The sequence below is a fragment of the Panthera pardus genome, unplaced genomic scaffold (assembly GCF_024362965.1).
Source record: "Panthera pardus isolate Hobbes unplaced genomic scaffold, ASM2436296v1 HiC_scaffold_27, whole genome shotgun sequence".
Taxonomy (NCBI): domain Eukaryota; kingdom Metazoa; phylum Chordata; class Mammalia; order Carnivora; family Felidae; genus Panthera; species Panthera pardus.
In genome coordinates this window covers 62,877,097-62,891,736 of record NW_026526843.1, presented here as the reverse complement: position 1 = coordinate 62,891,736, position 14,640 = coordinate 62,877,097, and the positions used below count along the sequence as shown (strand labels likewise).

Below are 14,640 nucleotides of genomic sequence, written 5' to 3'. Positions count from 1 at the left end.
TCAAAAAGGGGTATACAATGAGAAGACACCTTCCTACCTCAGTCCCCCAGCTACCAGTTACCCTCTTTAGAAACAGCTACTGTCAGACTGGTTTCATTCATTCTAGAGCTACTTAATGTATATAAAAAGCATATCCCATGTATGTATACACATATAAATTAAAATATATATGGTAGCCTACTATACACACTGTTTTGAATGTGCTGTTCTGATTAGTGTTGTCTTTCCTAACTCTTGAGTACTTTCACTCTGGACTCCTTGGGACCAGTGTGCATTATGTTTTCTATTTTCCCCACATACTGGCTGTACTCCTATATTCATACTCAGATCAAAAACACTTGTTTCCCACTTGTAAAAGGAAGAACTTGGGACAACAATGTCCTCACCACATTTACCTTCAGTAACTCTTAAAAAATTCCACCTAGAAGCTGGAGGACAAGAGCTGCCTTAAGTCATTTTAGAAGCTATATTGGGTGGATGCAATTATAGGGAAGGGAGATCTGCAAGATAAAGCAGTCTGCATTTGAAAGAGCAATGCACCCCCTGGCTGACCTAGCAAGTGAATGAACACTCCAACTGCAGCCTCAATTATATGTACAAATTCCTACCAAAGACAGCATGATATGTTTTTAACAGACTTAAGCCCATATTCATTTTTGTTTTGCTTCACTATGAGTCACATGCTGATTCCAAATAAAAGCAAGAAATTCCCTGATTTATAATTAAGTCACCCATTAAATCTTAATTGCTTCTTGGACCTCAGAATTACTGGGTCTTGTTCATATTCCTTGAATCCCTTAAATCAAAAATGAAAGAAATGGTTAAGTTCAGTTTTTATTAATAATCTTGGAACAAATACATTAACAATTCCTTAGAGTTATAAACCATTTTACAATTTTCAAAGAACTTTCACATACACCAATTAAACCCTCACAACATCCCTGTGAGGTAGGCAGGGTCGGTGTTATTCTATTACAGGAATAATAATTCCTATTATCCTAGTTCAGTATACTAGCCTAGAGAACTAGGCTCAGAGGTGAAGTAAGGTCACATAGTTAGTCAATGATGGAGCCAGGACTAGACCCTAGGCCTTCTGACATGCTGCCTCCCTGAGAACATTCAAGTAATGATATCCTATGCTATATAATGAACATTTCTCTCCTATGATGTTGATCAGATCTGTTTTTATAAATTTGATATCACCTTTTTCCTAATATCCAAAAACACGCAGACTGTGATGATACATGTCTTCTCTGTTACTGGACTATTTCTCTTCAATTTATCTAGCACCATCCTAACATGAAACTTTCTTGTGTTTGAAGTTTTGAGGATCCTTGGCTACAAGTTCTAAATTATGATATGATATGAAAATTTATTTTAGAAAATTCTGCAAAAGTATTCCAATGTTGAATATGTCAAACTTAAAAACAAACCTATTTAATATTTTTGAAAGCTTTGCAATCTTTCCCACTAAGATGTTTAAATGTGTATAAATGGAAAATAAGAGAAAAGTGTTCAGCAACATTGCAACATTACTGGGAAACCTACTGGTACACTTAGGTGCCAGTCACATTACACTGATTTGCTTTTACTGTTGGCCTTCTAGAGGAAGGAAAACCATTAGAGAATTTTCAGGTTTGATCCCATCTCATATATGATAACCTCAGCAACAAGCTAGAAAAATGAATTATACCAATAGAAGGGTTCAAGCAGTAGTAATTATAGCATATATGTATGTGATGAAAAGGAAGAAAACTTGCTCTTCAGTGGTTTTTGCCTAAGTCCAGTGTAAATATACTTCTCAAGGCAGATTTTAAAGCTACAGCATCTTCTATGTTAAATTTAGAAATGTGAAATATGGTGGAGTTATCAACTTGGAATATAAGATCGAAATTGTAGCTGACCCCAAAACTACCTGTTAAAAGCAGAATAAAGCTCAAGGAGGATAAAAGGCAAGGTGTAAAACTCAACCGTTCTGGTATGGAGAGTAAAACAGCAAGGCAAACCTTCGGGTTAAAGTGAACCACAGAATATCAGGCATGTAAAAGCAGGTTTTAAAAATAGGAAAATGACACTGAACTGTATTATCAGGAACTACACTTTTAAAATTCCAGTTTTGGGGCGCCTGGGTGGCGCAGTCGGTTAAGCGTCCGACTTCAGCCAGGTCACGATCTCGCGGTCCGTGAGTTCGAGCCCCGCGTCAGGCTCTGGGCTGATGGCTCAGAGCCTGGAGCCTGTTTCCGATTCTGTGTCTCCCTCTCTCTGCCCCTCCCCCGTTCATGCTCTGTCTGTCTCTCTCTGTCCCCAAAAAAATAAATAAAAAACGTTGAAAAAAAAAAAAATTTTAAAATTCCAGTTTTGGCCTTCTAAGAACACTGGGAGAAACTTAAGCCTATGGGGAAGAGGCAGTACAGAAAATGAATGGGATCTAGAAACGGGGTTGAGGTGGGAGGTTAGAGAACACCAAGAAACAAATACACTTAAAATGGATTTAGAATCCCTTTAAATCCATCTTTTCCAAAAAAATGCTTCCTAAATTTAGAGATTTGGTTAAAAAAAGTTGGTGAAAACCAAAGTTGTGACTATTTTACCTTGAAAAGAAAGTAGTATTAAAATGTAGATAGAAATGATGCTGTTAAAGATTAGTCTACTGATCAGGCTGTAGCAATTGAAACTTAAGTGCTGCTGTCAGTGAAACATGGCAGAAAACTGCTTCCAAATAAAAAAGTCATGATAGAATTTAACATTAATGAATTAATGTATTAAGAAACAAATACTTTTTTACTTGGAGCCTAATGAAAAAACACTGGTATGCTTAAGACATCTAACAGTTTAAGCCAATGTGAAAAATACTGCAGCTACATTTAAGTTTTCTAAGATAAAACTTGAGAAGATAAAGAATGTTCTAGTTCAGTATACTGGGCTCCAAACCAACTACACGTTTGAAATACATCTTGATTGTATTCCTTACATAGTATCATTGTCATCATCTTCTTCATGTTTTCTCTTCAATGGGTTTGATTCGTTGGCCGTGTTCTGTGATGAAACCATGTTGGTGGTAATAAGAATATTTTTGGGCCCAATTATTGAAGGATTAATCAGAACATTTTGAACTGCAGTCGTTGCAGGAACTATAAACAGGAGAAAACACCTTCAAACTGAATTACCCCAAATCAGAAACATAGTAAAAAGTATTCAACAAATCTAAATTATAATTCTAACAACAATTTTAATAGCATGAATAGCAACTACATCATAGAAGAAACTAGGGTATTTATACTGCATTAGGAGTTGAATAAAATTTTTTAATACTTTACAGTATTTAAACTAGTATCTAGTACAACATTAAAGTTCTGGTTTTTTTTAAACTTAACTACCTAAAATTTTAGTTAATACTTAGCCATGGGAAGCAGTGTGCTGGATTCATCATGGAACATATTAAAGGCACATGTTCAAGGTCAGGAATCACATTCCCCTTATAAGCCAGTATTTTATATAAGTAGTTCACTATGTACATTTAGGTTTCAGAAGATGTTCAATTGAAATATATGCAGTAATAAATTAGGCTATAACAGAATTCTACTTATATATTATTCCAACTTTATATGTATCCTTCCATAAAGTGAGTAAAAGTACAATTTTTATTTGTTGTACACTGTTATATTATTTTTTTGAGCTTTAACCCTAAGTGCTTTTCCCTGAAGATGCGTTAGATTTGTGGACCCTAACTTATTTTAGTTGTGTTCTTTGAGAATTTGATGATCATGCTGAATACTCTCCATTCCCAAAACATTACATATTTGTAAAATTTCATACAATTTTAGTGGGGTCATAGACCCTTCTGAAGAACACTAATTTGCAGCATTACTGCCACCTTCCTGGTATGTTAAAACAACTTAACTCTTGCTATAAGAATACAAATTACTCTATAATCACAAATTATTCACAAATTTTAAGATTCAGGAAAATAAAAGAACCACTTTCAATGCCACCCTCCCCATCATGTTACCTGGTTTGACAGGTGTGGACTGAGAAGGTGGAATCTGCACTGTAAATCTTTGGCTTGTCACTGACACTGGAGGTGCAACTTTACTTGGGACAGAAGCTGTTTGTGGGGTTGCTGTAGTTGTAATTAACAGACCATGTTAGTTAGGTGACTTCATTACACAGGTTCATATTCTGCACTCCTTAGCTTATAAGAAACTACCTTCAAAGCACAAGGAACTAATGAATGGTGAGAAAAAAATCAGAAATAAGCAAAGTACAAACTCAACGGTTTAAATGCTAAAAGTTCAGGACAGTATAGTAGTAAAGAATGTACTGTGGAGCCTACCTACTTGAGTTTGAATTCAGGCTTTATCACCTACTAGATGAGTGTCCTTGGGCAAGTTATTTAATCTTTTAATACTTTAGTTTTCTCACCTGTCAAATGGAGATAACTATCACTTACATAAGATTCTTGTGAAAGTTAAAATAATCCATGTATAGCTCTTCAAACCACCTGGCACTGAATTTTAGCTACGTGAGGTTGTGAAACTGAGTGTCCAAATAAACCAGCAGAATAAAGACCCAAGTTTTCTATTAATTACCTTAGGTAGCACTTTTAATCTGTCACTTACTGGGAATTAGAAGATGTCTACTATGCCTATGAAGGTAAATCAACATGCATCTAACAAAAGCCTATCAAATACACCTCTTAGGGTCCCCAGGTGGGTACAAAAGTCATATTCCTATTCTATATCCAAGTACTTTTTTTGAACAGAAAGGGATTGTGGAGATAACCTAGTCCAAACCCCCCTCAACTCTACCAGTTATTCCAAGGTACAACTCAAATACCACCCTATTTTATAAAATTTCCTTGATTTGCTCAGAAGTCAATGCCTGCCTCTGAAATTGCCTTGTCATAGGAATCTTTATTAGTATCTTCTCTTGTTCACTAAATTACAAGCCTGGCTAACACTTTTTATCTTTAAGAACATATGGTCTTTGTGCCTTACTCCTAATAGGCACTCAACAATTTTTGTTTAATGAATAAATTTTGCAAGACTCAAAGATGTATACTGACATCATAGCTCTCTTAAAAAATACATTTATGGAAACATGTGTGTTCCTAGTTTTTCCTTTGGGGATGCAGGTTTTCCATACATCCCTTTCTCCTGGAACCAGCAGTCTGCCCAGGGAAGAGTTGCTGAAAAAACTACAACTACCCTCTCCAGAAACAAAGGAGAAGAAAGCCTAAATGGGGGAAGAAAGCCTAAATAGGGGAAGAGAGTTCAAAGGTACACAGGAATCTGGCCCTAATGCTTTCTCTCCCAAACTGAGAAGGTGAGGCCTTACTCTAATGTATCTTCATTCCTAGGCAAGTTTTCTGTTGTATTAAGGATCAGTTCAAAGAATTTGGTGAAGCTTAATGAAACAGTATGTGTTTTATTTTGTCAAGAAATTCACAATAGGTAGATGTTTTCTTGGCCATTATCATAACGATTTAACATTTAAGGAAGTATGGAGTTTAGGTTTTAAAATTGAACAGAGTAGATGCTTAGATCTTGGATGCTTTATAGAATTCCATTTTTTCAAAGTTCAAAACTTGTATTTTAATACTAGATTTTAGCAGTTCCCTCATTTTAGATTTTCAAAATCTCTAAAACATGTATAATAAATGTCTAAAAATCACAACTGATAACTAAAATTGGTTAACTGGCCAACACGTGCAGTGGATTACCACAGCCCAGAGTTTTTAAAAAATTGGTATTCACTAAAGTAATATGAATCCACAGATACACAGTATATGACCTAAAAGTTACACAAATTATATATGCGAATTTCTGCCCACAAAGGTCACATGCAGGTAACTGGAAGTGTACAACTAATACTATACCCGGTTGATTTAAAAATGTTTAAATGAGAATATGAAGAGATTGTCTACACACTGCATAAATCAAATGCTGCTTACATTAGAGCTATATGACATCTATAGGACTCAAGTTATAAAACATAAGAGCCAAGAAATCAGTACTGGTCAAAGAGGATTATTTCTGAAAATACTTTGATTATGAAAGAAATCCAGCAGGAATGTAGGACCAAAAAAAAAATCAGGAACTCTAAATCTATTTATGTTTCTCTTATTACCTAAGCAACAACATTAAAAAGAAACCTAATGGTTTCTAAATACCATTCTCCACCAAAAGGAACTAGGGCTCTTTAGAGAAATGGCTGGTTGTAGAACTAGAGTAAGGGAAAATATAAGATGAACTTAGATCATCTTGTGCCAAAAAGCAATAAAGGCTCAAAGAATGATGGGGACCTGTCATGACACGGGAGACACCCTGAAGGGACAACACAGGACAATCAGTACTACTTCTGAAAAGATTAGTATTAAAAACAGTGAGTTTTTATTTGATATGCTTTTTGTACACTTTAAATTTCTTTGGGTTGCATTCTCTTGCCAGTTGGGTTGCATTCTCTTGCCAGTTCAGAACATACTCTGAAAGTTCTTTAATTTCTGAAAATAAGTAGGCTACTGCCATGAGTTGTGTTTGGCAACTTGATTTGTATAGAAGGCAGAGAACACAGCTTAAACTGTTTTTGGTATCCCAGTTTATTCCAACAACGCTGGGTAATGTCTAATTCTATACTCATTTGGGATCAGATACTCCTTGTGGCTTTCTCATTTTGAAATCTGATAAGATATATGTTTATAGTTTTACTAGAGGATAAGTAAATGTATCAATGGCAATACATATTGGGAATTTCTGACTCAGCTTTTGACTTGAATTATAATTTAAAATTAAGTGCCAAGGAACTTCTTTACCAGTCAGAAAAACCATTTCCCTCTCTCACTTACCTATAGTAGGAGTGGAAGGTCTGCTACTAACAGCACCAACACTTAACCGTGGAACTAGTCTTCCTTGGTTAGGTCCCTAGGGGATTTCAAAAACAAATTAGTTTTAATGTTGTTTAGATCTGACCCCTAAACTTACCAAGAATGAAATTAGGATTGCTGATGTGACTTATTAATGGATAAACCTATGGCAAGAATGTCGTTTTTGTTTCATCAGTGTTCTAAATCCAACATTGAAACTAGTCTTCACAAACATATATATAACATGAATATAATGCATATGCATATGGACATGGATATGAACACACACATAGAAAATTCTATATAGTTTAAGGTAGAGTCTTATTTGGGGATAACAGCTAACATCCTTATGACTTTTAATCTTAACTAGTCAATATCTTAACCTAAAAAGAAAGAAACTCTCTTCTAGCAGAATTTCAGACAACAAAGGCAGCTAGCTGAATGTGGGGAGAACTTTCTCAGTGGTGGGAGAGCCTTAGGTCATATTTCAGAAAATAAGTCCAATTCCTGATGGTATATCATTTACTCTGTTATCAGGTATCACAAAAAACTGATAAACAGTGGAAATAAATGGAGGCATGAGACCTGGGAATAAGTCCCAGCTTTGCTACTAACTCCACAGATGAATCGAGGCTGTTTCCTGTTGTGAAAATTAAGTGTTGGGTTAGATGAACATTGAAGTTCTTTTTAGCTCTAAAAATTTTGTATTTTAATGTAGTAGTTAATTGCAGACATGGTATTTTCAATGCTATAAATTTTAAAAATCCTAGTAAATTATCTTAGTCTTTACTAATCTATCTATAGGAATGTGCTTTTTACAAATTGCCCTAACACATCTCATCTTTTTAAAAAACTAATTTGACTAAAAATTCTTACCTTTTTAATTAAGGACTTCAGCCTATAGTTTGGAGCTGTTAAGCAGTATCTGTCGGGTGGCAGTCTGGGTCCTGCATATGGCTTAATCAGTGGTAAAGGGGTTTGATTTTTCTGCCTTGCAATATCCAGTAAAAACTAAAAAAAAATCCTTATTAGAACTACAATTTAAAAATTTTTAAGTAAAATGAACTTCAAATAACTTTGCTCACATCTCTTGGAGGAGGAGAAGTAAAAGACTGATCAGCCCGACACTGGATTGCCAGTCTCACATCATCTGCATCAACATTAGGTTTCTTAGCATGGCTTGAATAAATTTTCGCATCATCCAGAATTGTAGTCACATATCCTTTAAGAACAAAACATTATTTTCTTAAACCTATGAAAACAGCCTAATATTTATGGCCATTTTTCTTAATGGAAGGTTCTACTAGTAGAAAATTTATGAATTTTGGTTCTAATATCTAATTGTCTGATCTACATGATCAACTAAAAATTTTTTTATTAAGCTTATTTGAGAGAGACAGCAAGGTGAGCAGGGGAGGGCAGAGAGGGGAGAGAGATAATCTCAAGCAGACTCTGTGCGGTCACAGCAGAACCCAACAAGGGGCTCAATCTCTCAAACCAGGAGGGAGATCATGACCTGAACTAAGATCAAGAGTCAGAAGCTTAATGACTGAATTACCCAGGCTCCCCCCTATATGATCAATTTTAAATAGATATCACAGTATAAATACTACTGTCCCCTAGCTTGAGCTCCTTTTTTCTGCTTTAGCCAAGTTCTATGATACTTATTAACTGTTAAAGCAATTTAGTTGAAAATGTTCTTACAATAAAACAATCTTTTCAGATTCACAAGTTAGGCAAATTTTTGGTGTTTTGTTAACTTACGGAAAGCAAATTCCAACATTTGATTTATAACCCTTGGTTCATACTCCGTAATTCCCATATCCTTCAGGATTTGTGCCATCACCTGTAGATTCGAATAAAAACGCCAGATGTATGATGTAGGTACTAGAAATCAAGACTGGGCCGAAGGTAGTATTTGTATTTATGATACAAGGTCCCCCTTTCTCTGGGCTCCAAACTTGTACTCATATCCTTTTCTTCTCAAGTGTGTATCAGAATCACGCCCAAACCCGTTGAAACCTCTGCTGAAAACTTTTTTTTTTTTTTTTGGCGGGGGTGGGGGCGGGGGCAAAGAGAAGAAAAAGACCCGGGATGCCTTTCACCCTAGGAAAGGCAGGGGTGGCTACAGCTGGTTGTCATTTTCTTCTGTGACGATGGGGGAAGAACGCTGGACGCGAGAATCCCGGCTGGCCAACCTGGCGAGACCACAAAGAGTCTGGGGCCCAAGGCCCAGTAGACAAAGCCGGGTGGTTGGACTGCGCACTTCGGCGGGCCGCAAGCCTCCCTCTAGCAGGGCCGCGGGGGTTGCGGGAGAAGCGCCCCAAGGTCCAGACCGGCAGCCCCTTATCCCACTCCTGGCTGCTCCGGCTGGGCTGAAGCCGTACGCGAGCCCAGCCTCAGGCCCTCCGCCGGGGCCTGCCTCCCTAGACGCTGGCCGCGCGGAGCTTCATGCCCCGCCTCTCATCCTTTGCACTTACCAAGGCATCTCTCGGAGCGTTCTTGGGAGGCGCCATCTTGCTCGACTCCATGTTATCCTGCCGCCTGTCATCCGAGGAGAGAGGGCTGATCGCAGACTCCTCGCTCAGACTCCACCCCTGCGGGGTGCGGAAGGCGGGGTTACAACTCCGGCCCAGCGGGCTGCGGCTTTTCTACTGCTACTCCACGCGGTGGAGGCTGAAGGCAGCTGGGCTAGCGGAGCCGGCAGGCCGCGGAGGATTGGCAGAGACGAGTAAGCCTTCCCCGGGGAACCCTCGGCCAACGCTTGGAAGAACCAAGACGCTCGTCTTTCTAGAGCCGTTCTCCTGTAAAATGTACCAAACGGGTAACCCTTGTCTATGCTGGGACCCCCTCTTCACACTTTCCCTGCTGCCACTCTGGCCCTTCCATCTCCCTGTAATGCCTGCACAAGCCCTGCCTCCACGTGCCCTTATGGGGTGCCTGTGTAAATAACGCCCAGTTAAAATTTCAGATCAACAACAAATACGTTTTCAGCCAAAGTATATCCCAAACACTACATAGGCTATATTTATGTAAAAAATTATTTGTGGTTGATCTCACATTTAAATTTAGCTCGGCGTTCTGTATTTTCATTTGTTAAATCTGGCAACAGCAGGCCTTTGGCCAACTGTCGTCAAGCTCAACGCCTTGTCATCCTCACCCATTTCATACTGATGAAAAGCTAAAGCCTTTGTGGGCCTGCAAGATTCCCCACCCTGCTGAGCCTCTCCAGCCTTGTCCCTTGTCCTTGAGTAGTTTTCTCCCCTCTCCAGTCTCCACAGAATAACCTGACTTTCAAAAAAAACCCCATGCATCAGTTAACCATCTCTAGCTTAAAGTGTCCCTGAGAGAACTCTTTCCTATTGTCTACAATCCACCACCGTGTTCTTTATCCCACGAAAAGGCACTCTGAGCTACCGAGGCCAGTAACAGCAGTCAGCCATGTTACGCACCCTCCCCACAATCCACAATCTATAACAAGTCTTATCAGGGCCACTTCCCAAAGTCGGACCATGTCTGTGTCTCCACATCCTCATCCAGTGCTAACCACGCTAACAGTCCAAACCAACAGCTGTACTCACCAAGACTACAGAAAAAGGTCCTGAAAATAGGGCTACCCTACCTTCTTCACACAACCAAACAGATCTCTCAGTCATACATCACATAACTGTATTCCTTTCTTTAAAGCCCTCTAATGGCTTCCTTCACAAAACAAATTCTTACTGATTTCTGGGGGTTAGCAGGCCCTTCAGTTTTGGACACCAGCTCACCTCATCAGGCTCCTCTGAATCAGTCATCGACCAGTCAGCCATCTTGAATATGAGGCAGGTCCCCCAAGAATCACGTGTTTTTAACACACCGTTTCCAGGGGGAACACTGATCCCTGTGGTCCCACAAGCACCTTTCTCAGCTGACCATGGACGATCACTATATAAGACTAATAGTGATTTTCTCACTTTGGAATAGGTAGTAGATACACAAGGTGCAAAATTTTAAAAATACATTTAAAAAAATAAGAAAAAAACTTTATGGTTTCTTCTAGCTACTAATTTATCTTTCACAGGAGGCACCACTGTTTACCAGTTTCTTGTCTATGTAATTTACAAACACCAACTTTTTAATTTTTTTGTTTCTCCATCGAATGGTACCATGAAGTTGGGGTGATGAAACTTCAGGGCGCCAACACAGGACACAGCCATACAAGATGAAAAGACTCATGAAAGGCCTATAATATATAATAAATAACTGTGCACATGTGTTATTGCTTTAATATAAAATATGAAAATAGATGTTTATTTAAAATTGCTTTTCTGTATTTTCTGTTACATACATGCTATTTAAACAAGACAATAGGACTAATTAAGAGTGGCAATTAGTATTAATAGTAGGACTAATTAAATACTTTGTGTGAGAAAATATAATATTTTTCATATTTCTGTCCCGTTACAGCAATTTATTTTAATTCTTGGATATTTAAATTTTATAAGTTGTAGTATATATTCTTCGTTTACATAAATATAAGACATTTAAAAAAGAGAATGTGAATACATTATGACAAGTTAAACATATCTTCTATTGCTTATATTTAGTAAAAATAACAATGAAATGTTTTTCTTGGCCCCATGTTACAGTGGGATAATTTTGCTCTTTCTGTTTCTTATCGAATAATACTTCTCTGAACTGCCTGCAGCCATCCTTCTTTTCTTTTATGTAGTGGTAAAACTGAAGATAGTCTAACATAATATTCACTTTTATATGAATTTTTGGTCTTATCAAGTCCACGTTAGACTGATTCTTGGTGTCAGTCCAGTGTGGTGACATCAACCTAAATGTCCTTTCAAAAAAAGTGTTTGAGTATGTAATATTCCTAAGTATTACTTGCTAGGAATATCAGGTTTTTATATTTGTAGGAATTAGTTCTAAGCTCTCTAGAAATGTCTATTCACTTAGTACTGGAGGTTTTGTCTTGGTAGAGCAGTTATTTGTCAGTTAGATAGGCACTTTGCATCTATACATTCATCCTTTTTTATTTCAACTTTTTATTTATTAATTTTTCTTTTTTTCTTTTTGCTTACTTTAAATTCAAGTTAGTTAACATACAGTGTAGTCTTGCCTTTAGGAGTGGAATGCAGTGATTCATCTCTTACATGCAACAACCAGTGCTCAATCCCAAAAAGTGTCCTCCTTAATGTCCACCCCCATTTAGCCCATCCCCCCACCCACCTCCCCTGCAGCAACCCTCAGCTTGTTCTCTGTGTTTACGAGTCTCTTATGGTTTGCTTCCCTCTGTTTTTATCGTATTTTTCCTTCCCTTCCCCTATGTTCATCTGTTGTGTTTCTCAAATTCCACATATGAGTGAAATCATATGATATTTGTCTTTCTCTGACTGACTTATTGTGCTTAGCGTAATACACTCTAGTTCCATCTACGTTGTTGCAAATGGCAAGATTTTATTCTTTTTGACTGCCAAGTAATATTCCATTGTGTGTGTGTGTGTGTGTGTGTGTGTGTGTGTGTGTGTGTGTATACATACCACATCATCTTTATCCATTCATCAGTCGATGGACATTTGGGCTCTTTCCATAATTTGGCTATTGTTGATAGTGCTGTTATAAACATTGGGGTGCATATGCCCCTTCGAATCAGCACTCCTGTACTCCTGTATCCTTTGGATAAATTCTTAGTAGTGCTATTACTGGGTTGTAGGGTAGTTCTATTTTGAATTTTTTGAGGAACTTCCATACTGTTTTCCAGAGTGGCTGCACCAGTTTGCATTCCCACCAGCAGTGCAAAAGAGATCCTCTTTCTCCACATTGTTGCCAAAATCTGTTGTTTTCTGAGTTGTTTGTTTTAGCCATTGTGAAAGGTGTGAGGGTAGTATCTCATTGTGGTTTTGATTTGTATTTCCCTGATGATGAGTGATGAGCATCTTTTTTTGTGTCTATGAGCCATCTGGATGTCTTGTTTGGAAAAGTGTCTATTCATGTCTTCTGCCCATTTTTTCACTGGATTATTTTTCAGGTGTTGAGTTTGGTAAGTTCTTTGTAGATTTTGAATACTAACCCTTTATCTGAAATGTCATTTGCAAATATCTTCTCCCATTCCATCAGTTGCCTTTTGGTTTTGCTGATTATTTCCTTTGCAGTACAGAAGCTTTTCATCTTGATGAATTGCAGTCGTTCATTTTTGCTTTTATTTCCCTTGCCTCTAGAGACATGTCAAGTAAGAAGTTGCTGTGGCCGAGGTCAAAGAGGTTTCTGCCTGTTTTCTCCTCTAGGAGTTTGATGGTTTCCTGTCTCACATTTAGGTCTTTCATCCACTTTGAATTTGTTTTTGTGTATGATGTAATAAAGGGGTCCAGTTTCATTCTTCTGTGTGTTGCTGTCCAGTTCTCCCAGCACCATTTGCTGAAGAGAGTGTCTTTTTTTCCATTGGATACTCTTTCCTGCTTTGTCAAAGATTAGTTGGTCATATATTTGTGGGCCCATTTCTGGGTTCTCTATTCTATTCCATTGATCTAGGTGTCTGTTTTTGTGTCAATACCGTACTGTCTTGATGATTACGGCTTTGTAATACACCTTGATGATTACAGCTTTGTAATACACCTTAATGTCCAGAACTTTGATGCCTCCAGCTTTGATTTTCTTTTTCAGGATTGCTTTGGCTATTCAGGGTCTTTTCTGGTTCCATATAAATTTTAGGATTGTTTGTTCTAGCTCTGTGGGGGATCCTGGTGTTATTTTGGTAGGGATTGCATTGAGTGTGTAGATTGCTTTGGGTATTATCGACATTTAACAATTTTTGTTCTTCCAATCATGAGCATGGAATGTTTTTCCATTTCTTTGTATCTTCTTCAATTGCTTTCATAAGATTTCTGTAGTTTTCAGCATACAGATCTTTTACGTCTTTGGTTAGGTTTATTCCTCGGTATCTTATTGATTTTGGTGCAATTGTAAATGGGACCAATCTGATATCTCTTTCTGCTGCTTCATTATTGGTGTATAGAAATGCAACTGCTTCATTAATGGTGTATAGAAATGCAACTGATTTCTGTACATTGATTTTGTATCCTGTGACTTTGCTGAATTCATGTATCAGCTCTAACAGTTTTTTTGTGTGGAGTCTTTCAGGTTTTCCATGAAGAGTGTCATGTCATCTGTGAAGAGTGAAAGTTTGAATTCTTTCTTGCTGATCTGTATGCCTTTTATTTCTTTTTGTTTTATGATTGCTGAGGCTAGGACTTCCAGTATATGTTGAACAACAGTGGCGAGAGTGGACATCTCAGTTGTGTTCCCGACCTTAGGGGGAAAGCTCTCATTTTTTCCTCATTGAGGATGATATTAGCTGTGGGCCTTTCATATATGGCTTTTATAATGTTAAGATACATTCCTTATATTCCTCTTTCTTGAAGGTTTTTATCATGAAAGGATGCTGTATTCTGTCAAACACTTTTTATGCATCTCTTGAAATAATCATATGGTTCCTATCCTTTCTTTTATTAATGTGGTGTATCACATTGATTGTTTTGCAAATATTAAACCTGCCTTGCAGCTTAGGAATAAATCCCACTTGATCATGGTGAATAATTCTTTTAATGTACTGTTGGGTTTGATTTGCTAGTATCTTATTGAGAAATTTTGCATCCAGGTTCATCAGGGATATTGGCCTGTAATTCTCCTTTTTAGTGGGGTCTTTGGCTTTAGATGCATGGTCATGTTGGCTTTGTAGACTGAGTTTGGAAGCTTTCCTTCAATTTCTATTTTTTGGAACAGTTTGA

At 37.6% G+C, this 14,640-nt stretch overlaps 1 protein-coding gene and 1 long non-coding RNA gene across 2 annotated transcripts; one reads left to right on the top strand and one right to left on the bottom strand.

Moving 5' to 3' along the window:
• The first annotated feature begins 575 nt into the window (after positions 1–575).
• On the top strand, positions 576–2,974 carry LOC128773813 (uncharacterized). The gene is made up of 2 exons (XR_008418214.1): positions 576–2,129; positions 2,372–2,974. It is a non-coding gene; the product is annotated as an uncharacterized LOC128773813 (long non-coding RNA).
• On the bottom strand, positions 2,386–9,737 carry TAF9B (TATA-box binding protein associated factor 9b). The gene is made up of 7 exons (XM_019439822.2): positions 9,343–9,737; positions 8,627–8,708; positions 7,948–8,084; positions 7,739–7,873; positions 6,845–6,920; positions 4,010–4,120; positions 2,386–3,131 (listed from the first exon to the last, which is right to left on the bottom strand). The coding sequence occupies exons 1-7, from the start codon at positions 9,391–9,393 to the stop codon at positions 2,968–2,970; spliced, it is 756 nt and encodes a 251-aa protein (XP_019295367.1). The 5' UTR covers positions 9,394–9,737; the 3' UTR covers positions 2,386–2,967.
• Positions 9,738–14,640: the final 4,903 nt, after the last annotated feature.

What these genes read in the sequence shown, in the direction of transcription:
- TAF9B (XM_019439822.2), bottom strand. Translation starts at nt 9,393, where the DNA reads ATGGAGTCGAGCAAGATGGCGCCTCCCAAGAACGCTCCGAGAGATGCC. An exon ending in ACGCTCCGAGAGATGCCTTG is followed by an intron (nt 8,709 to 9,342) that starts GTAAGTGCAAAG and finishes TCGAATCTACAG; the next exon opens with GTGATGGCACAAATCCTGAA. An exon ending in AATGTTGGAATTTGCTTTCC is followed by an intron (nt 8,085 to 8,626) that starts GTAAGTTAACAA and finishes TTGTTCTTAAAG; the next exon opens with GATATGTGACTACAATTCTG.